General features: G+C 35.0%; 1 protein-coding gene across 1 annotated transcript; it reads right to left on the bottom strand.

The window, feature by feature from the left end:
• Positions 1-13,895: 13,895 nt before the first annotated feature.
• Positions 13,896-23,556, bottom strand: bsk (mitogen-activated protein kinase dJNK). Its single transcript, XM_018512785.1, has 8 exons — positions 23,420-23,556; positions 21,764-21,893; positions 20,441-20,638; positions 19,825-19,959; positions 19,608-19,737; positions 18,872-19,030; positions 18,591-18,715; positions 13,896-17,943 (listed from the first exon to the last, which is right to left on the bottom strand). Exons 1-8 carry the CDS (start codon positions 23,554-23,556, stop codon positions 17,791-17,793), a joined length of 1,167 nt encoding a protein of 388 aa, XP_018368287.1. The 3' UTR covers positions 13,896-17,790.
• Positions 23,557-24,553: the final 997 nt, after the last annotated feature.

Here is a 24,553-nt window from a genome sequence, read left to right as displayed (position 1 = left end):
ACATCTGTAATCGTACGAAATTAGCATCGTATGAACGACGCCACCGTCTGAGAATCGAATGTCAAATTTCTCATGGTGGAATCTGATTTCTCGCTGGAAGGAACAAAAAATAAATCGTGATATAAAGACAAGCGTATATTCATTCTGTATCAAATCACTGTGCATTCCCATCACTTTTGACTAAGCTTATGTCATATATGTATAGTCTGTAGGACCTAAATTTGATTGTTTATAGTTTTACAATTATTGCAAGACAAAGAACTTCAGTTACTTGCCAGTAACTGAAGTATGAAACAAGGTCAAATATCCCCATTGTGATATTTTATATTTATATATATTAATATATATAAATATATGTATAGGATAGCTCCAAATTTTGGCCCCACCCATCTTGGGCCCCTCTCCTGTAACTGTTTTACACGCCTACCGATAGTTGTCGGTGTCGTTGCGCAGTTTTTTCACTATAAAAAATATCTGCGCAACGACACCAATAATTGTCAGTAGGCGTGTAAAGATAGTTACAGAATAGGCCTGAGCAGGTAGAGCGGACTAAACTGAGTCGAAAAGTCCTCTACCATTTTGCAATGCTCGCAATAGTTAACGAGCCGCCGTTATTATATATCATATAATAGAGCGCTTTTGTGCAAACAGGATTTTGCCGCTCGTCTTAGTGTTTCTATTTTTTTAATCTTTTAAATAAGCTATTTTTTAAATAATTGGGCTCCAAATAATCCCTGCTTCCAATCGAAATTTAGAGATTGTTTTTTCGAATATATATGTATGGGAAATATAAAGTATGTACAATTTAGTTAAGCAGATTCAAATACTCATAACAATATTTATATAAGTTAATAACTTTCTGTCAAAGAACCGTGCCTCTGTTTTGGACCTTTCATAAGCAGTTTCTACAAAAGCATCTACCATCGATTTTATACCTTTTGTCATTAATCACGAATATTTCGTAACACAAAACAGTTATAATGACTAAAGGTATAAAATCGATGTTAAACGCTATTGTAGAAATTGTCAAACAGGGTTAGGTAGTAACCAGTTAAAACGTTAAAAGTTAAAAAAAAAAGTTAAAAAGTTAATAACTTTTAACTTAACTTAGTTAATTTTAAATGCATTAATTTTTAACTTAATTTAGTTACTTTTAAACTTTAATTTATTAACTTTTTTAAATAAAAAATTTTTTTATCTTTCTTAATGCTAATATTTTTTTTCTTTTAAAGTCAAACATTAGAGAATTAATTTAGAAAAAGTTCAATGATTTTATGATGAGAGATCTATGATAAGAGCCACACCATACGCGGTAGCCAGTTTTTATTGATTCGCTAGGTTTTGTCAAATCCCGCTTATATTTAAATCACACTTATAATTTTAAATATCATAAACGTTATATTTCAGCAATATAAATATGAAATAAGCCTTAGATGAAGAATTATTGTAGAATAGTATGCATATCCACTCATTTTCTAAATTTTTACGTATATTTTTTGTAACAAATATCTAGTCGATGTCATAAACATGCATGAGCAATCGTTCCAGAAGTTAAAGAAAGTTAAATACAGGTTAAAGAAAGAGAAATAACGCAAACATATATCCTTCTCTCTCGCAAGATTTTGACAAAAACGCCTTATATGGAGTAACTCTTATTATATATATGTATAAGTAACTTATACGTGACTATAAAATTAAATTTTCCTAATAATCTATATTTGTAAGTGTTATTTAAAGTAATTTCATTTTAAGAAAAATTAGAACATTCTGATCTCAAAAATAATTTTTTTCAAAATTAACTTTTTTTTAAACATAAGTTAATTCAATCTTAACTTAACTTTTATTAAGTTAATTCTTTATTCCTTCAACTTTTAACTTAATTTTAATAATTTTATAAGCCATTAACCTTAACTTAATATAGTTTAAAAAAAACATTAACTTACCCAACCCTGGAAACTGCTTATGAAAGGTTCAAAATTCGTTTGAATGTTTCTTTACTATATAATAACCCAGTGAAAACGACTCAGTCAAAGTGATGTCAATATGACATCAAAACCGTCGTTTGTCGTCATGGCGTCAAAGAAATAATTCAATATGACGAAAAATTGATATCATGTAAAATGATGTCTTAAGTGAGAAAATATCATAGAAGAAGGTGAAAATCATTGTTTATAGATGATAATTCTAATATTATACGAGAAATTCAATCAATATTATCTTAACGGCATTTTGACGTTTAGGACGTCATTTGGACGTCACTATAATAATAAATAACAGCTTAATTTTTTGCTGGATAATTGTTAATATGATATCAAACAAATATCAGAATTGTCAAGGAAAATGTCATCGAACAAATATACAGATTATTTTAAAAATGTGAATAAACACAGATTTCTAGTTCCAAAGATTTTGAAGATATGTACGTTCTTTCTTTTTTGCAATTCCAATACACACACCTAATGACAATATGGAAAGCTTCAGCCTCATGAGTACTCCTTGGATTGAGGACAGAAATAAACTGTTGACTCCATTAAAAAATTACTAATTCAATATAATTTTATTAATTTCAAACAATTTGATTGTTTATAGTTTTACAATTTTATTACAAGGAAGAGAAAAAACTGAAATATGAAACTGAAATATGAAACCAGGCCAAATACGAAATTTTTTATTTATATACATTAATATAAATATATATATTATATATACACATATACACATAGATTTTGTAAAGATAACAGAGATTTGCTAAAGAATTTTAAGCCTGTATCAAACCGATGCCAACTCGACTGCAGGCAAACTCGACTGCCAACTTTAGCTGACTACCGCCTATAATGATCTAATTACAATTAACGAGATTGACTGACTGGTTCACCGTGGATCGACAGTAAGAGTAGGCAGTCGAACAGGCCTGCAAAGTCGGTAGTATGATACGAACTTTAGGGAGATCCTAAAAATGGATACTAAACCCCGAATTCTTGTTTTACCGATTCAATAAGAATTACACACATACGAGCTACGTGTCATCGACACATCACTACACACTGCTATATCGATATGTTACGCACACATAAATTTTCGTAAAACGGTATAGAATTGGATGTATAAATATAATTCTAAGAACTCGATATTTTTTCGTATATTCTACTAGTTAACTTTCAACTTTGTAAGTACAGATTGCAGAGCTTATATACGTTAAGCAAATGTTGTTACAACTTGATAGTTCTAGATGATAACCAATATGAATTGAACTATGAAATGATAAAAAAACTCCAATTAAAAAAATTTTAGTCGTTCATGACATAAATTCCATACTAGACTAGTATTATTGCGTTCTATACTTCGATTCTGAAAAGAATTTCCATATCCTATACTTTGATTCTAAAAAGAATTTCCATATCTGTAAAAATAATATATGCAATATCAGTCTACAAACATTATTGCAATTAATCGATAAACAGACGACTTTAGGGTCCTCTTCGCTAATGATCTCTTACGCACATTTGTTGCAGAAACGTACTTGTATATACATTGTATTCACAATATATAACTTTTATTTTGTTCCTTTAATTTGACTTTTAAGTTAAAATTAAAAAATTCTAGTCACTAATTAACATTTTATATTTACTAAGTTATATTAATAAGTCAATAAAGTTATGTTGTATAAAAATTTTATTTTATTGAATAGTTACATTTAACACAAAAAATATACCCCCTATTTTTACAGACCGAATCATTATCTTTTTTGAAAAGTGTAAAACTTTTTTCATGTGATTCAGGGATGATAAGACAAAGATTTTCAAAAAACATTCATACATCAACATTTAATAATGCAACGTTCTGTGTTAATTACAAAATTTATGTATATGTATATGTGTGTGTGTGTGTATAAATTTTTATATTATTAAAACATTTCTTAAAGGTTTGTAAATATTAAATGATTAGATAATATTATAATCACATTTATAAACTATTAGATGAAAATTAATGAAATTCACATAAAATCAATATATAAAAATGTTGATCTAACGTGTTTCTTGCTTACGGTAGAATAAATTCCAGTCGATAAGTTCTGCCATTAAAAAAAGGTTTTTTATCTCTCGAAATTACACCATGCGCACTTTATATTCCCCATATCGAAAACAACTTGTATACATCAGAGTCTCCAGAAAATCGTCCGTAATACTTCGGGAAGTGATTCGGGACTCAAAAAGAAAGAATAAAATGCTATATGAACATAGGTCCGGAAATAAGTTGTTTCCAAGTTATAATCACTTTTATGTTAAAAAAATTTTTATTTATTTTTCATAATCACAATCATAATTTATTCATAGCGTTTTAACATCTCCTTAGTCCTATTGCTCGTGGCCGAGCGTGGTGACTTCTCTCACATGCCTGTGGTGCGCACGCTGATTGTACACAGTCATATGGGACCTACAGTTTAACGACAATTCGGAACAACGATTTATTAGAGAAGTGTTCTTGGCAAGGATACTCTCGGTGGTTTGCCATTGGCTGCGGTCAGCAGAAAGTCAGCTTTGCAACTGTTGTAAAATTCTTGAATATGATTGGTTTATACATTTAGATCCAATGAGGAATTAAGAGCAAGACCAGTCATATTGAAGAATTTTACAACAGTTGCAAAGATGCTTTCTCTGCTGAACGCAGCCATTGCCTTCCGAGAGGAGCTACGAGCGCTTGAAAACATTTTTTGGTTCTGCCCGGGATCGAGAACCCGGGATCTCTGGCATAGTAGTCTCGTACGCTGCCTGCTACGCCACGTTCGCACTCAGTGTTTTAACATAAATAACTACATTTCGGACTATTTTGGCGTTACCCAAGATGCATGACGTGGGGGCATAGTCCGCTTGGCATCCCTCTTTTTTATTTTTTTATTTAAACATTTTTTTTTACTTTACTAGAGGAATTCCAAGAGGACTATGCCTCCACGCGGTGCATCCTGGGTAACGCCAAAATAGTCCGAAATGTAGTTATTTATGTTAAAACACTATAAAATAAATTATGATTATGTGTTTATAGAAAATAAATTACAATTTTTTTAATATAAAAGTGACCATACTCAGAAACTACTTATTTCCAGACCTATATTTATATAGCTTTTTTCTTTCTTTTTAGATCCCGAATCACTTCCCAAAGTATTGCGGGCGATTTTCCGGACACTCTGTATAAAATTTCTATTGGAAGCAGCGGTTATTTGGAACCCAATTATTTACAAAATAACTTATTTAAAATGTTAATAAACAAAAAATATTAGGAGGGGTGGCAAAATCCTGTTTCCACAAAAACACCTCATTATATGACATCAGGAACGGTCCTGTGTGTAACGGTATAGTACTAGGATTTGGCGAAAAGAGAGATTGGAAATTTAATTAAATATTTTTTCTTCCCAAAAGATCCAATACTTTTCGGTAAGTGGCGTCACATATACGCAAGAGAAAATATTTCTTCAAAATATGATAAGTTATATTGCATGGTTTAATATTGTACTGTGATTGATCAATTTGTTTATGATCTTATCATGAACATATTTGGTAAAAGTACCGAAGCCCCGGTTAGGCCTCCCCCTCCCAATGACCTTGACCTTGACATATGTTGTCAAGGTCATGACCCTGAGTGACCTCCAACAAGTTTTAGCCATCGCTCGTTATTCGTTAAAAAGTTATTAAAGGTTAAAGTTAGTAATTATTTCACTGCTTTAAATGAAAAGTCAGATAACTCTGGACAGTAAGAGAGGTATGGAGTAATTAAGGGAATATGACTTCTCCCACCTCGCCCCTGCAAAGGGGCGCACGACTCTCACCTTCGACTCTCACCCCCCCTCCCCCCTGCTTCAGGGGTGCACGACTCTCATCCTTGAAAAGTCGTGCGCCCCTGAAGCAGAGGGGTGGGGGGTGAGAGTCGTGCGCCCCTGAAGTAGGGGGGGAGGGGGGGTGAGAGTCGAAGGTGAGAGTTGTGCGCATATACATATATGTATAAATGTCCACTAAGGAGGCCTGACTCGAAACTTTGTGGTCAGCTACAGCGTTTCGTCCTGGTCCCGCACTACTAGACTCATCAGTAAGGCGATGTAGTGTGGGACTTGCCTTAGACGCCTGGAATGAATCCAGAATGATATTCTATTTAAAGAGAATTCGCGCGGCGCGGTGCTTACGCGAACCGAGTGAGTCCTGTGGACCTCTAGTGGCGAGTCGCCACATATATTATATATTTCGAAAAAATATATATATATTATCTTGCCGAATTCTTATTTAAAAGAATATATAATTTTGACAAAAGAATTGATACCTTTTTGGAAATTATGAGTATGATGTATCCATTAGATGCTTTAAATATTGAATAAAACTGTATCGAAATAAGACGCCATTTTTGAAATTTTAATTATTAATAACTTTTTCACGAAGGGCGAGCGGCGGCTAAAATCTGTTGGAGGTCACTCAGGGTCATGACCTTGACAACATATGTCAAGGTCAAGGTCATTGGAGGGGGGTCCCCTAATCGGTACTTTAACCGCATATTTTTATAAATAAAAATTTTGTTTGGTTCAGCTAGGATATGTTCGAAGCATTTTTCTGATGCATGCTTTACGAAGCCCTTACAGCAACAATTACTGGGTTATTCGCCAAAAATGAGAAAGTTACGTCCCGATGCTATCCCGTGCTATCCCAACGTTGCATCTTTATGCAGTATCTTCGCCAGCATTAAACGAAGATTCGTCAGCTGTGGAGATGTTCGATGAAGTAACGGTTCCGTCAGCATTGAATGAAGGTTCGTCAGCTCTGGAGACGTTCGACGAAATAACGGCTCTACCAGCATCGAACGAAAAAACTACATCTTTAGACAAAAGCTGTCATGTCTTTAAAAATGTATATATATAAGTTATAAATTATATTCAATTATATCAATTGCAGTAGCATTGCATAATCTTACTATAATATTACATACTGTATGGGTAATTGATATAATTGAATATAATTTATAACTTGCAATGCAATATTACGTAAATACTACTGCGATATTACATTGCGATATATTACAATGTAATATTGCAATCATTTTATTGAGATATTAAAATAAATAATAAAGAGATAATAATAAAAATAAATATATATTATACATTTATAAAATACTTATAAAATAAAATAGAATGAAAACACTTATAAAAATACATGAAAGCTATCTTAATTCCATATTCTTTATTCCTTATTTTCTATTCCTTATTCCTTATTTTCTACTCCTTATTCCTTATCCTTACTCATTACGCTTCTAGACGTCGTCTGGAACTCCAAGTAACAGCACTAAAGGAGACAATAGACAGGTATTGAGAAGAAAGCGAGATCAAAAGAAGATGAAGAATTGGTGAAAAGAAAAATGTACGATTTACTAGAGAAATGTTTAATCTAGGACAAATACGAATGTTATTGAATCCTTCATTACAAAAGATAAAATTATTTTCTGAAGATATTGCGCACGAGATATCCCTGCGATATGTCAGCCCAATGATAAAATAATAATAATAATAATAATAATAATGTAATATCAATTGTATGTTCGTACTTTTGATACATTTACGCTTTCAAACATTAACTCATTTTACAGACACTCATTTTACTGATATACATACATTTATGAACTTAATGTTTTAAAATGTTTTGTATATTTATTTTAATAATTTTATATTTTTGAAAGTATTTTGTGCTCTTTTATTCATTTTATTTTTACATATCGTTAACCTTTAATCGTGTGAAATTTGATACCGTTTATTCATTTAAACTTTGAAGTTTTTAAGTTTTGTTTTACAAATTAAAAAAGTATTTTATAAAGAGAGACAGAACATAAAATATGGTGCAAAGGTGAGGAAGAAGTCATAGAAAAATGAGAAGCCCAGGTTTGATATTTTAAAACATCAATTTAAATAACCAATAATTCATTCACACATACAACATGTGGTATATATCTCCTTTAATATTAAAAATTAAAACTTATAAATCATGCATATAAAAAGTGTGTATCCTTGTTGCTTCTGCTTTTCTTTTTATTTTATTCCCTTATACTCCGCTGCATATACACGTTACAGGCCTATAGGTACAGACGGTACAGGTAAAGAAAATCGTGGGTCGTCAGCTTTTCTTTATTATTATCGACTTCAGACCAACAGCAGCGTCGTATTGAGCATTGGTTTGGCTCGTTAAGAAATAATGTACGGATATTTCGATTCCTCTTGAGCAAATCGAAAAACATAAGATCTTGAGTCGAGACTTTCATGGGACAAGTACGCGCGTGAGAGAGGATCATTCTCGCGTAATATTATCTAGTCTTACGCAAGACGAGAAAGGATTCTTTCGTGTTTTCTTCCCAAGGGAAAAAATAGGTAAATCGAAAGAAACTCGGTCTTGTGAATAAAATAAAATGAAATATCACTTTTAGAAATTAAACTAAAATTTTGTAATAAAATATTGTTTTCTAAACTATTTTATTCCGAAAATATTAGTATTGCTTAAAGAATAAAGTAAAATTAAATGAATAATTGATCAATTATTCAAATAATTAATCTATTAAATAAAAATTATAATAAAAACTTAATAATAAAAAATGTAATTGTAATGTTTTTTTAATAATTATGATAATTTTAAATAATCGAACCAATTTTGTTTATAGAAAATTTAAATAATTTTATAACTATTAAATATTAATATTTGTCATTCTATAATATTTATATCATTAATATTTTTATCATTAATGTTGAGTCTGCAGCTTATTTCAAATCATTAGTTACTTATAATTAAATAGATAAAAATATAAAACATTGGAAAATAATTCAAACTCTATGAAAAGCTAATGCGGCTTTGATTTTAAAGCTTAAGGATTCATGGTTTCCTAAAATGAACTTTTTATCATTTTTTTTTTATTTGTTCATTTTTCACAAAGTTTTTCCTGTCAGGGTTTTGTGTGTATGTATATTTCTAGGAAAATTCAAAATAAAAACAAAAAGACTGAAAAGATCTATTTTTCGATCGACATGACGCAACTTGACATATTGGCGTATCCGTAACAGGCTAAAGATACGCAATAATAACTCTTACGAAAAATTCCTATCGTATCAAGCTTCAGATTATTTCGGTACCTGAGATAATCAGATGATCGTTAATAAAAAGAACAAATATTATAAAAAGGTACGTCTAATATTTTCGTAAAATGCAAATATTGATACTATAGATCTTGGTATTGCAATCCCGTATTTTAATAAAAAAAAAGTTGTAGTGATAATTTTGTTGCCTATCAACGCGTCTGCAAAGATTTTTTTCAAAATTTATTTTCTCAACTTAGGTACTTTATCGAAGACAAAAAAAACAGCCATTTCGTAGATTTATTATCGCGCGATGTTTGAACGATCTATAGAACGTCTATAGAAATGGAAAGTAAGAAACATGGTGGAATCTCTGACGAGGCTCGATTGTGCAGCCTAGTCCATATCTAGGTGGTATAATTAAGTACAAATGACACGACGCTCCTTGGATTTATTCTTCTTTTACTCGATACTGTTGCACTCATTCACGTCTAATTGGACTCTCATCATTCTTGTCTCAGTATATATTCCTCGATACAATATAATACAACCATAATAGCAATGATCGCAATAATAATGGTAATAATTATTAATTAATAATATTAATAATAATAGTAATATAATAAAAATCACCATTGTCTCCACCATCGTCGTCGTCGTTTCACTATAATGTATTTATAATATTTATACCGTGTGGTGTGTGGATTCATACAATTACATCATCGTATCGCCGCAAGTATAAGTATATAATTACAATCACTTATTAATATTCACAACTTAATAATCGTTCACCACTGTTTTCCTCTTTTTTCTCATTTTGTTCTAGAAACAATTCGCAATTATTGTGTTTGCCCCGTTCTGCCGTTCGTCTATCGTTCACGATCATCAATTATTAATCATTATTATTGTTGCTGCTTAATTGTATATACAGAAGAGGTATATATTCAATAATATTAATTAGTATTAGTATTTATAATAATTTAAGTTTACGCTTCACACGTGACTACTGTGTGTGTCTGTGTCTGTATGTGTATGTGTATGTTGGTGTTTTTCTTGAAAAAAAAAACTCCTTACTTCCATTGTCTTTCTCTTTCCGCTGTCTTCCTTTTTTCCGCTTTATTCCCCGTTCCTTATACAAAGCCAAATGTATTTTTGAGAGCCTTTATCACGAGAATAAAACTTTCCGGTGAGTTTTTTGTCTTGAACTTGTTATATGTTGGAAAATTATTTTCTTGAGAGTTGCTTTCGTGCAAAATATCAAATACACGTTAAAAGAATTATTATATTAAAAATAATTCTCTTAAATCAGGCCTGTCCAGTTTTAACTCTGGAGCCAAAACGCAAAACCATCGACGCAAAAAAATTCAATATGGATAAGAATTTGGAGACTATAAAGTGTTGATAAGCGTCACTCATTGTCAGATGCGTATGACCACTTTACAGTCTTCGAAATATTACACTGAATTTTTTTTCATCGATGGCTTTGCGTTTTGACTCCGGAGCTTAAATTAGACAGGCCTGTCTTAAATGAATATATCTAACAAACCTCACTTAAATTCTTTAGGTATGTAAGAGAGCTTTACTATGTCAAAATTAAAGAAAATAAAATCTCCGCTCTCAGAGAAGTAAGATATTTCAATCCAGTGAAACTCTCAAACGGTAAAATTTTCGCGAATACATCGGGCTTTATAAAGTTTCCGTCTACAAGAACGAATCCAATGCCTGTCGGATTTTCAATACCCCGATAGAATATCGTTAGCGAAGAAATGGGGCGATCACCGACGTCGGGATTTCTAGATATCGATCATTTCAATCTATTTTTGTAAATAATCCGCCAACGTCGATTTTCGCCGAGGACGAGGCCGGAGTCGAGTAAAAGACTCCAAAAGAGTCACATAGATCGGAAGAAGTACATTATTGCTCGGGCGATTGGTTCTCTCCCCTATCGGCAGGGAAAAATCACCGGGAGCATCGATCGGCAGGCGTCTTGGTGAATCAGCATCGTTCGGTTAAAAATTAAAACCGATCAATAATCGACTAATTATACTCGCTTGTGGAGCCCGAAATCCGATGCCAGTAAGACAAGCATCAAAAGACAACTCTCGCACCGTGCGCAACGAGTCTTGATATTTCAATTCGATAAAAATTCTTCGCGAACTGACGGAAGAGAAATCTCCGGTCAGAAAGAAGCTCAAAAATTGTCCATCTCACGTGGCATCGAAAAAAAAATCAATGCTTGTCGAACGTACGCCGATCGATTTCCGATTTCCTACGTTTCGTACGCGCGAAACGAGAGAATCGCTTTTTGGAGGAAGAGCGCTCCTTCTCGCCTATGGCGACACTGAAAGTGCCGGACTCGCGACGGAATCCCACCGTCGGCGTTTCCAGCGCTACGTTTTTCCTACATACGAAAGAACGGGCTTGATAACTACCTAGAGATATAGCCTAAGTGATAACGTAGAATGCTATTCGGTTCGTGTGTATCCCTGTTCTGTGTTTGTATGTTTCCTCTTTGTCTCTCTCTCTCCCTCCCTCCCCCCCTCTCTCTCTCGCTCTCGCTCTCGCTCTCGCTCTCGCTTTCGCTTCTCTCTCTCTCTCTCTCTCTCTCTCTCTCTCTCTCTCTCTCTCTCTCTCTCTCTCTCTCTCTATCTCACTCTTTCTCTCTCTAACTTACTCTCTCACTTGTGTCCTAAGGATTAATTTGCTTTTATAAACTAAGATGTCGCCTATGCGCGATATCTATCTCATCGCTAATTGTAAGTTTAGCAACATGGACATTATTATTTTGTTTTTCTTTATCAATCTCTATACCTCTCACTTTCTCCCTCCCACGCCCCGTTCCACCCTCCATTTGCCCACCCAAGTTCCGCTTTGTCGTTTAAAATATTCCATTTTTTTGTTTCATATTAATTGTCCCCTTTATCGCGCTAAGAAAAAAGATTATCATTTATATCACACGCGCGCACACATACACACACACACACATGCATACACATACATAAACACTTCTTTTGTTTTCAATCAATTTATTAATTAATTGTTAATTATAGTCGTCCTTGTGTTAATGAGTGTTTCTGCCAGGTATCTCCTGTATTTTCTCTCTCTTTTCTCATTTATACTTTAGATTTAGATCCTAAATGTATGTATACAATGTACGAATCAAAATTTTCCCTGGTTTCGGAAGCGATTTCGGCGGCTGCTAAGACATTGACGGGATCATCACGAATTAAGGACTCGATCCTGCTTCACGAACGCGCAATACGGTCGCGGTATCCTCGAATGATATTGAAACGAGGCCGAAAGCGAGAAGGGACAAGAATCAGGAACAAAATTGCGTTCGGTAAAAAAAACCGTTACGCGATCGGTTTAAAAAAAAACAATGGAATAAAATTAAAAAATAAAAGAAAAGCCGAAGAATTAAAGGGTAAATTTAGAGAAATGCTGTAGATTTAAGTATAGTAATTAGCGAATAAATAAACGAAGCTTGGAACAACACAATCAGTCGCATAAGAATAGAATAGAAAGAAGAAAAGAAAATAATTTATTAATTATATTTAGTAATTATTAAGATTGAAATGCTCGAAAACACACGGAATGTTAATTCTTAATATATGTATATTTCTGATTTCGCGTTTCCGCGTCGTGCATCGATAAATTTATTGTTTATTAAATTCCGATCTTCGAAGACATTACTTTAAAAGAGCGAGAAAGCGCTTCAGAAAGTTTTTATTTGTTTCACGGATATAAAATATTTACGATAAAATAAGAGAAATTCAATGTCGCCAAGAGAGAAGAAAATTAGTATCTCTTTTGCTATTAAAATAACGTCTTCGTCTACTTTTATCAGTCCTTGTCTCCCGTCGTCTTTCGGACTCAAGTGTTTTAATAAATGTGGTTTCTCTCCAAAGTGTCAAGAAGGCACGTAACTGAAAAATACCTGCTATTCTCTCTACAGTCATTTCTTCTCGCTCCGGTCAGCGCCGGTCGCCTCTGTTTCTTCCTCTTTTTTTCTTTGCCACCGATATTGCACGTTCCTAGCGCATTAGCCGGATTATAACAATCGTCGTATACAGTCGTGTTCTAAATATTGAGAATAGTGAGTTAAAATAAGTTCCGAGCCGGTCGCGATTGATCACGGCTACCTGAAGAGACGCCGGGGAATCGTCGTAGCGCGGCTTTTTTTTTCAACGAGACACACCGGGCGGATACATCCCTCTCTCCCCTTTTCACCTTTCTTCTCTCTACACGACTCTGCAAATAGTATCCTTTACTCTTCTTTTTATTTTTATTATTATCCATTACTATTATGTTTATTATGTTTACTTTACTCGTTATATCGTTACTCGCTATCGTTTATTATCCTTGCTACTACGCTTGCTTTAACTATGGAAACGAGAAGAATGTGGTACGAGCTGCCACAACTACGGTATGTACGTACGTGTATCTATGTCTGTGTGTGTGCGCATGTATGTGTGTCTGTGTGGGCGTGTATTGTTATGTCTGATTGCCTACGTGTGTACACACACACAGAACGTTGATCGAGGACGATGTCCTCCGGTGTGATCCAGGTCGCGCCACCCCACCCCCCATCATTCACTTTGATAAAAGTTTCCGAAACCGGGCAAATGTTAATTATCACTTCGCTCTTTCGCTTGCTCTCGCTCTCACTCTCTCGCTCTCTTTTTCTCTCTTTTTTACGGCGTATATCCAAAAATCTTTAGAAATTCTGTCTTGTGGTACAAATATCGCGGGAAGAGATTATCATAGCGAATATTACAAAATTCTCAGTTTTTCTCCCTCTCTTTCTCTCTTTTTCTTTATCTTTCTCGTATCGCAGACGGGAAAGAAACGTCGCAAGCGATTTAGCGATCCTCGAAAGTGATTTAAAAGATTGTGCTGGCTCACAAGAAGGAGCTGGACGAAATTTCATCAGGAATCACATAGTTCACCGAGTTTTCCTTCAGCGCGCTTACTGTGCGAAGAAAAAGGCTTTTTGCAACTTGTAAAATGGAAAAATAGTTGTATCTCTTTCTCTCTCTCTCTCTCGCTCTCCCTTTCTCTCATCTCACATTCTCACCCTCAACCGCACCTCGTCTCCACCTTTCAGAACAGCTACAACTTTTTTCTGGGTTTTTTCTTGCATTTTTTCCTTTCTTGTTTTTTTTTTTCGCTTAAGTTCGACAAGAGTCACCCTGTGAGTACACGCACGAAGGGCCGCAGAAGTTACCCTGTGTGCAGGTGCTAAATGCCCAAGAGATATAATCTGGGTACGCTTTTTTTAACTGCTAAGTATCGTCCGCTGATTAAATATAATTGACTTTACTTAACGTGCATGGTGATGGCGAGGGCCATAAAATATATCTCTTATGCGTCACGCATTCGTTCTCGGGATGACGTGCGCGACGAATTTGTAAAGTGGCAGGGCGGAGAAGGTATAGTTAAACATCAAAAATGCCACTTTAAAAAAGAAGAGAAATTGGCAAATTTTAGACAGATGTAAATTATCATTCCAGGAAATTGCTCTAGGAAAAAAATAGTTATTACTCTCAGAAATATGTCGTTTGAGATATTAGACAAATATATAATTTCTTCCTGAAAGATTGTCTTTAACAGACAACCCAAAAATTTTGAATTTATTGTCTAATTAGAATCTTGTATCCAATCTCCCCAATTACGAAGATTGAAGAAACATAATTACATAGAATAATCCTTTTAATTAACTTATTTTTTACGGAATTAACACCTAGAACGCCAGAAAGATTGTTGCGTTCATTTTAATCTTAGTTCATTTTAATCGCATTACTTTCGATGAAGTGTTATTGCAAAATACAACAATCTGTAAATATACGCTTTTGACGAATTAGGCGCGTAGGGTAAAAAATAGCGTGGCGAAAGGATGCCAAAATGTTCTAATTTTTCTTCTTAATTTCGTAACAAAGAAGCTCGTTCATAATACATACGTATGTAATAGGACATGTATACAATTTTAATACGTAAAAGAAATGCGTTGATGAAAAGGGATATTCGTCGCGGATCTGCAGCGCGACGACAACTAGCTGAATTTGTAAAGATTTTTGGCGCACTACTCTCCGCTTCCGTACACGCGCAGAATCGAGACCGCTTATTTGTAGCTAATATTTTATAATTTTAACCATGTGTGTGCGATACAATTACGTGTAATTAGCAGTATCATCATTAGATTTTTTATTATAATTAGTGTTACAAAAGCTTGATTATATTTGGATCGGACTGTAGCAATATATTCACATAACTATCGTCGTGGAAAATAAAAATTTAACGTTTACATTATACAATTATTCTTCATCATCATTCATCGAGTCGCTATTTATTTGTAGGTTCTCCTCGTCGATTCACGTAATAAATACAATTGTTTTATATAGTTTTACCATCATTATCATCATCATCATCATCAGCATTATCGGCTCTCCCAACCCAATTCACCCTCGTCCATTATATACCGTTTCACGATATTCTAGTCAAGAAGTGTTTCCTCCTTTATGTCATATTTCCCTATATAATGATACAAATCACACGATCTATTAAAAAAAATAATAATAAAAAATTAATAAACGTTCGACAAAGATCCATATCTTCGCAAAATAAACTAAGCGAAAACCGCCCCTTTTCGCCGCTTTCTATGCGCGATCGATTGTAGTTTTATTCCACCGATTATTGCGTCGATTTAATATCGAATTCTCTCGGTTATTTCGTCGATTGTAAAATACTAAGCACCGTGAGTTCATCGCGCGACATGTTGTACGCGAGATTGCACGAGAAGGGAGTAGTATCGTTTATCGCACTACTACTCGGGTACTAAAGATATAATCGGTAATCGTGGGATCGCAGTGTCCCTGACGTTATTACGCAGAGATCGATCGTTGTGGCATTGCACTACTTCATCCTCTTTCTCTTTCTTCCTGTCGGCTCATTAAAATTAATCAGCGTTCGCCAATTGTTCTTACAACTACAAGACTACCAATATGAAGTATCATGAATCGCGTATCTACTGGCACTGATAACGACCGAGACGAAAGCACACAGAGCGGAGATGCGAAGTATCCGAACGAAAGGTATACGCTTACGAAAAAAATCAGTACCGCGCGAGATCGTGCGGACACTCTCGTTCGCACACAGCACTAAATTCACAATAATCAATTATTATGTACAAAAAATCCTATATCCCATCGATCGCGTCTCTTTCCTTTCGCGATACGAATGGTTTCGAGACTCGACGTGTAGCGCGTCATTTCTTCTATTTTTTCTTGCGCTTCATTGCATTGCGCGGCATGCATATGTCGTACGGAGCCACATGAATTAAATATTAACAAATATACCTAACTTATATATCTCTCGCGACATCCAGCGACTTAATGAAACAAAATTCTAAGGATAGCCTCGTCCTGGTGATCGCCCGCTACACCCGCGAGACGAAGATCGAGCGGTTATAAGCTCTGTGGTAAATTTTCCCTTATCTTCTTACTCTGATATCTTTGTGCCCCATACTCTGAGAGAGCGTGGATGGTCGCGTTAAAAAATTACATTCAGAATCGTGTGTTCCCATATGTGCTTAACAATGATACGAAAAATATATATATATTATATGTTGTTCGCGCGCAAAAGATAAACGCGCTCGACTGATCTTTTCGGAAGTTGTAACGGGCGATCGATCACTTAATCCTCCGGAAGTTAAAGGAACGATCACATCCAGTTTCCGACTTGTATAATCTTAAAACGATCATCACAGGAATATGATATTTCTATATCGTTTCTCTTTCGCGTCGACTTTATTGCTATGAAATGTACGTCAAATATCGTCCATGATTTGGATGGTTACAAGACGATCAAAAAGTATGAAACGACGTCCGCTTTCAGATTGCACAGCGAATAAACTTGTACCAAAAGAAAAGTCAAGTAATCGCGAATCGAGATAGAAATATCGTATTGTGAATCGAAACAACAATTTAGGGATTCCCGGAGGAGGTGTTCGGAGATCTCGCGTTGATCAAGGAAACGAATAAACTGAGGGGAAGAGAGAAGAAGCTCGTCCAACAACCAGGCTGGCAGTAGTTGAGGAGACGACAACGCGTGACACGATAATTTCTCCTTCATCCATCACTTCCTCTCTAGTTCTCTTCTCCATAAACTTAACCTCCGATCCTGGAATTCTGCCGCGATCCTTACTGACCTCCATTGCTTTGGTAAAGCACAAAGAAAGCGACGAAGGTGTCTTGAGTGTTGAGAGGTGGCACCTGTCAAAGTGCCATATAGCGGTCACGAGTCTCGCTCCTGCAGGAGCATTTACTCAGATCACCTAGATCGTTCCAAGAGAGAGAAGATCGAACGGAGGAATTATTAATTGATCATCTTCGAGACTAGTTTCGTCACTTGATCACATGTGCTGCCAAAGACTACAATTTGTCCCCCTATGACACTCGATAGAGTATCCTTCTTCCCTTTCCATATTTTTTCGCTTATGTTTCTTGCCTTCCCGAAGGAGAGGAAGATAGATTCGTGGACGTGGATTTAGCTTCTTTCTTTTCTTCATTCTTTTCATCCCTTTCTTTCTCCGGTTTCCCCTCCCTCTCTCGCTACGACGCTCTGGCGATGTCCAAGCGGTAGGTAAGACTATTCGGATGCTTCCTCGACGAGAAGGGAACCGTGGATGGGGTGCTGCTCTGCGGTATCTACCGACTCCCAGCGCTTTCTGACGACTGAGCAACCGCCGTGGGATTGTGGCTTGTTTCGTATTCCATCACCTCCTGATAGATCAACTCCTTCCACTGATCCACCGTGTGTTCCCTCTCGTCCACGCTATGATCATATGGACCTGGTGCAGGCTACAAAATAAACCAGAATTTCTTATAAATCATTACACAAAGGAAAGATTAACAATCAATTTTATGAGTATTTAATGAAAACAAAGGGGAAGTATATCTTGTTAAAAAAAGTTTCTTCATCACATAAAGGATGTTTGCAGTATTACGTTTTCACATTTACTAGAATTATTTTTATAATTATACTTTTTTAAAAATAATACAAATGATAGTTTTGTTGAAATATCTAAAAATTTAATTACATACAGATCGGGAAATAATTTTGTTGGACATTTGTCCTACAATTATTTTGATGGTCCAACAAAATTATTTCCCGATCTGTATGTAATTAAATTTTTAGATATTTCAACAAAACTATCATTTGTATTATTTTAAAAAAATTACTCGTAAAACTTTTTGTAACATTGCTCATTATACTTAAAATTCTTATGTATTTTGATGGAAAACAAAATTATTTTTGGACCTGTATCTAGCTAATTTTTTAAGTCATTTTTCAGCAAAATCGTTCTTTTTGTGTATACTTTTTTTAGATATAAAAAAATTTTAATTCAATTTCTCAAATTAAATCCTGTTTATCCTGGTTTTTGGAGAAGACAGTACGATTGACAATGACCATCTATTCACGCGATCAATCGATAGAGCCTACTTACAGCATTGACTTCCCCCTCGTCGTACCAGACATTTATGTAATTGTGCAGCAACGCCTCGTCCACGGAAATGCGTCGCTCCGGGTCGATCACGAGCATGCGCGATAATAGATCCCTGGCTTGGCTCGCTAGAAAAGGAAGTAAAAACCATGAAAGGAAGAGCCAGGGAGAGGCAAGGCAAGGCGATGACGAGAATGCGGATAATCTCGTCGTCCGCGCGCCAGAACGTGCGCGTCTCGCGATCAATCTCGCGATGCAGGGCGTCGACTTGCTGACCTACTCACCTTTTAATCTATTGTGTTCTGAGGAGTCCGAGGGGAATAGGACATCCGGAAATAGCCTCTCGAAGGGATAGCCTGGATATCGTGGCCTATTCTCTACGTAATTTCTGACGGTTGGCTGCAGTCGTTGCATGAATTCCTGCGCCGGTGTACCAAGTTGTTCTGCAGATAAGAGCAATTATCTTATTTTTATGATACAGTGGCAGAGAATCTATGAGATAATTGCCATTATCCCTTATTTAACAAAAAAAAAATCAATATTAAGAAGAGTACTATAAGATAATATCACGATTATCTTGACAAAATTATTAGGAGATCATGTATCTGCTTATAAAAAGTGATCATGATTATCTGCTTATACAATGAAAAAAGGCCATGAATCTGGTATACGCGTTAATTATTTATGAGATGAAAAATGTCACATAATTAATTAAATAATTGTGATTGCACAATAAAAAATATTAAATAATGACGTACAAATATTATTGAATGTTAATGCAAATAATTTTATAAATTCTAATAAAATCATTTGTCATCTTATGTTTTAGTTGATTTCGACGACACATTTTCAGAATGGATTATAATATAGCAACATCATGGAATTTTATTTTGTATCCCTTTAATTCTATTCTGCACATTTTACAGAATTTTATTTTATAACATTGCGCGCGGGTTATTGTCAAAGTATCAGTTAATATTATAGTAATTATTATTATCATAATGGAAAATTCAATCTTACCGATTATTTTGTTCCACTGGTCAATGTGATCCGTGCCCGGAAATAATACGCCACCGCGTATCATTTCGCCCATGATGCACCCCACCGACCAGATGTCCACATTCTCTTTGTAACCCATGCCCAGAATCACCTAGCAAGAAAAAAAAACAAATGAATGAAACGGATCGAACTAATCAGAAATAAATTGTGCGAAAAATTACAAGAGAATCTAACTCACCTCCGGCGCCCGATAATATCGTGTGACGACGTAGGGCGTCATCATAAATGTGGTCCCGGCGGTCCTCGCCAAGCCAAAGTCGAGAATCTTTAGCGTACAGTCAGATTTTACGACAATATTGCTTGGCTTTAGATCCTATGCAAGAAACAAAGTCAAATTTTAGAGATTTATCTCAAGAATCGTGAAAGAAAAAGATAATTAAAACATCGAAAAACTAATAGTTAATTTCGTAAGGAGATGCCATGCGAGCAATTAATAATAATCGCGAAGTGGCGAGTCAGTCACGAGTCAACGCTGTTCCAGCTATTTCCAGCTATATGAATTTTAATTTCTAGCACGTTAATTACGCAGACAATCCCGCAATCGTTGCACCGCGTTCTCATTTTTAATGAGCGCGACGCCGGTTTAGCTATTCTATTATAACGTGCGGTGTACCGGGAAATTAATCGGAACGGCGGCAGTTATTTCTTTCGCCGCGGCGGGACAACAGCAACCGCGGGACTACGGTATGCAGGAATGGTCGTCGTTAATGAATCTCGTTACGGTAGATTAAATGGCTCTGCCCGTTATGCAATTTTCATCGGGGCGCAACGCGCGAATAGCTAACGTCACCTACCCTGTGGATAATGCCAGCGGAGTGCAAGTGCTTGATGCCGCACAGCATCTGGTAGAGGAGATACGACATACGCTCGTGGTCCAGATCCATCTGGATCACTTGGCATAGGTTAGCGTCCATGAGCTCCATCACCAGATACACGTCTTGAAACTCATCCAGCGACCGTTGCGGCGTGAACGCGTTCAGCAGACCGATTATCTGCAAGGCGACAAATCATAAACTGACGAATCGATTTCGTTTTCGAAATCCTTAGACAATGCTTAGATATGGTGAATAAAATTTGTTCTTTTTTTAATTCTTTCTCTGACTTAAATTATTCAGATCTTAAACTTCTCTCTCTCTCTCTCTCTCTCTCTCTCTCTCTCTCTCGGAATTACGTAAAACTATTTACATTGTTATTCCAGCGCAATTCAACGCCTCGATTCTCTTAATACAGAATTAAAAACAATGGGATTAAAATAAATTGCAGGAAATTGAAACTATTAACCCGATTAAGATAAACACTTATTGTATGAATATACTTTAATTTTAATTCTTATCATAATCCCTTAATTTATAATTCTGATAACAACTATTCTGTCAGAAATTATTTGATGACAAGGACAAATTACGATTGTGTCGAGATAATGGCTAGAAACTACTCGCGATATATTGTTATTCGTCGCTGTAACATTTTCTCATTTAGCTCTGTGTAGCTTTCTTCCATGCATTTCTATCTAATTTAATTGGGAGGAATGACAAAGAGTTTTACATTCATTTGTATAACAATACAGTACAAAGTGCAACTACATTTCTCGCGAAATAATGTTACATATCAAGACACGTACTGTACATGTGTTTGATTCAACAGTAAGGTTTAAATGAGATACTTACATTTTATAGCAATTTAAGAAAATGAAGTAATATTTTTCGCAATAAATTATTCGCAGTTTTTAAGAGTTCTTGTTAATATCAAATTATTGATATTCTTCTAAGATACTTGTTAGCATTAATATTATTAAATTGCTTGTTAATTTAATATGTGAAATTACTACTTTATAGTTTTGTTCATGATTGTGTTACAAGTCTAAACAAGATTTCGGCGCGCGGTTAAAACAGAATTGAATATGTATATAAATTCACACCGAAATATTTAAACACTAAGATCCACTTTGACCGATAATATAGGATTTCTCTTACTTAATTAGATTTATCCTCACTGGTCCAATTTAGAATGATAATTGTTTAAAAAAAAATATTATGATATTTACAATGTGCGTTCCCAAAAAGTATATTCGTGTCACACAAAAAATGGTCGCAACGGAATAAAATTAAAGAACTTACGTTTTTGTGATTGACCAACTTCATGAGTTTGAACTCTCTGTAGGCCCTCTTCGCGTGTGTCACGTTTTGAAAAGGTCTGGATAGCTTCTTGATCGCCACATTTTGCGCAGTGACGGTATCGTATGCCGCGCTGCAACAAAGATGGAGGAAAACATTCAAGATCGTTCGATCATACACGCTTGAACGCGCGATTTCATCAAACTAAATGCATCAAACTAAAATAAATAATTAAAAGTGAAATATTCTATTAGTTAAAAATTTTTATCTAGAGTGATAGCAAATTTTGCCTATTTTGTGGACCTCGAATTTCAAACTTTTTTTATGACAAATAGTACTATTTGATGAAACATTAATCCCAGTAAAATTTTAAGATAAGCATAGGCATGGTTCCGGAGATACAAGGGGGTGAAAGTGATGATTTCCAGTCAGGGTGTTTGCACAAGGAAGAATGTGTTACTGAAGTTCATTGGTAATATTGAGGGTATATTCTATCGAATGGATTATCTAAGATTTACTGTTCAGAGAATGATCTACTATTCACCGCTATTTCATTTATGAAGGGGTTCATGTAACGACAATTGTGTGGTTCCTTGGATTTGCTCAATATCATGGGATAAAAATACCCAATCCTGAAATATGCAATGTATCTATCACGATTCACAAAACAACCTTGCACAGTGAGAGGCAAGGGGACTCACATTAAAAAAGCATCCCAATCTGTGAGAGGCAAAGCAACTCACAATAAAAAAGCACTCCAATCTGTAACAGGCAAGGGGACTCACATTAAAAAAGCACCCCGATCTATGAGAGGCGGCGTCAAGTGTCTTCAACTCCATCTATCTCGGGAAATTTTCATGCTAGACGAAAACTAAGGTCATATTTGAATCCGGCGTAAAAAAATCTATAAGAAATGATATGTTTCACTTCGTTAAATATATTTTTTATTCCTTGGTATAGACACTTGGAGTTTCGTGTACTTTCATGGATATGAGAACCATCACTTTCATCCCTTCATATCTCCGGAACCGTGTCTATGCTCATCTTAAAATTTCTCTAGGATTAATGTTACATTATATAGTACTATTTGGCGTAAAAAAAAGTTTGAAATTCGAGCTCCAAAAAATGGGCGAAAAAACAAATTTTTTTGCCATTGCTCTTTACTTAATTTCCAGTTGTGATAAGCGTGCCTATATCCCGTCCGTGTGGCACAATTTAATAAGATTTTCGATAAGATTTTCAATTTAATAAAACAATAATTATTATATTAATTTAAATAATGATTTCATAAAAACAATTGTTTTAATAAAAAAAACTATTCGAATAAAAACAGAGCACGCATTTTATCAGAAAAATTTCTCGTATTAATGTACGAGATAAAATAATAAAGTCATAGAAGTTTAATTTAAAAAAAATAAAATTACGAAAAATAACTACTAAAATGATATGGAGAAACTATTCCGCAAGGAAAGATCAAAGAAATGTGCACCAAATTTTCAGCGATGGCTGCAGCGAATTTAATATGTTATCGCTTGGACGTGATATAAGCTCTTTGATACAAAATAAAATACTATGAGATAGGAAGACAGAAAGTGGAACAGACAGAAAAATAGATACACTCGCAGCGTATAATCTGTATAAGTCATGGATTTTACTCACCATACGATACCCTGAGCGCCGACGCCACGCGGAACGACGTCGACGTATCTCTCAGGTATGCAAAGCTCGGTGTCGCCGAAAATGTGACGACGATAGCCGCTCCGAATGTTGCTCGATTCCGTCGCGTTCGTCGCCATTACCTCTTTTTAAATGTTCTTTAATTCTCTCTTTCTCTCCCTGTTTCTCTCTCTAGCTCTCGTGGTGGCTCTCGTGCCTTAACTTAGGTAGTGTATATCACGGCTTTAGCTACCAAACCAACGACACAAGGACTACAGGAAACGAAAACGATCAAGCCGATCGCGGCAACGGAGAAAATTTATCGTCGTCAGGTTTCGATGACACTTGCGAAAATATGTTTTCAATGATTAAATGGCGCAAGTTACGAGTTCACGATGGAACTCATTTATTTTGTTAATATCACAATTTATTAAATAAGAAAAGAAAAATCCGCACGATAATTAACGTCATTATTAATTTACGTTAAACAATTGAAGTTTATATACCAATATTTATATCAATTTTAACTCTTATTTTAAAAATATCTTTTTTAATTGATATCAAAAACTTATTAGTTTTCCAAATCTATTTATATTACGAAATAAATCGCCCAAGAACTTAATTAAAATACATCTACGGCAACAGATGACGAATTTAATTTTATCGCGAGCACGTAGGAACTTGCTGAAAGATATTAAATTATATTTTGCGCCTTGAGTTGCAAAACGTGTCGTGTTTCGCGAAACATAATTTTTCTCCGTCGACCGCCACAACAACGTCACCGACAGCATTCTCAAAGGACAAACGAGCATGATGTATAACTGTTGGAACGAGCTCGAGTTAAGCCCGTCGTTCCACCTGGCAATCCTTCAAAGACCCTCTCTCTTCTTCTCTTTTTCTCTCTCGATTTTCCTTTAAGAACAGCGTCGTGAGAATTCGTGCTTGATTATCGGAACCATCCGTACAATATAAGGCATTTTTTTTCAATGTACAACATAATCTTGCGACATATTTTGTGCCAATGTAAATCACGAGTAAATCAATGGTGCGAAAAAGGATGGATCCAAAAACCAAGCAATAAGGATAAGCAAATCGGCAAAATAAAAGAATATAAAGTCAAATTAAAATTGTTAATAG

The sequence above is a fragment of the Trachymyrmex cornetzi genome, unplaced genomic scaffold (genome assembly GCF_001594075.2).
Source record: "Trachymyrmex cornetzi isolate Tcor2-1 unplaced genomic scaffold, Tcor1.1 scaffold43, whole genome shotgun sequence".
Taxonomy (NCBI): Eukaryota; Metazoa; Arthropoda; class Insecta; order Hymenoptera; family Formicidae; genus Trachymyrmex; species Trachymyrmex cornetzi.
This window is presented reverse-complemented; position numbering and strand designations above follow the sequence as displayed.

Coding starts and splice junctions, on each gene's coding strand:
- bsk (XM_018512785.1), bottom strand. CDS start 23,556: ATGGCGACGAACGCGACGGAATCGAGCAACATTCGGAGCGGCTATCGT. Junction 19,960..20,440: donor CCGCTGGCATTATCCACAGG/GTAGGTGACGTT, acceptor TTTCTTGCATAG/GATCTAAAGCCAAGCAATAT. Junction 19,738..19,824: donor GATATTATCGGGCGCCGGAG/GTGAGTTAGATT, acceptor TTTTCTTGCTAG/GTGATTCTGGGCATGGGTTA.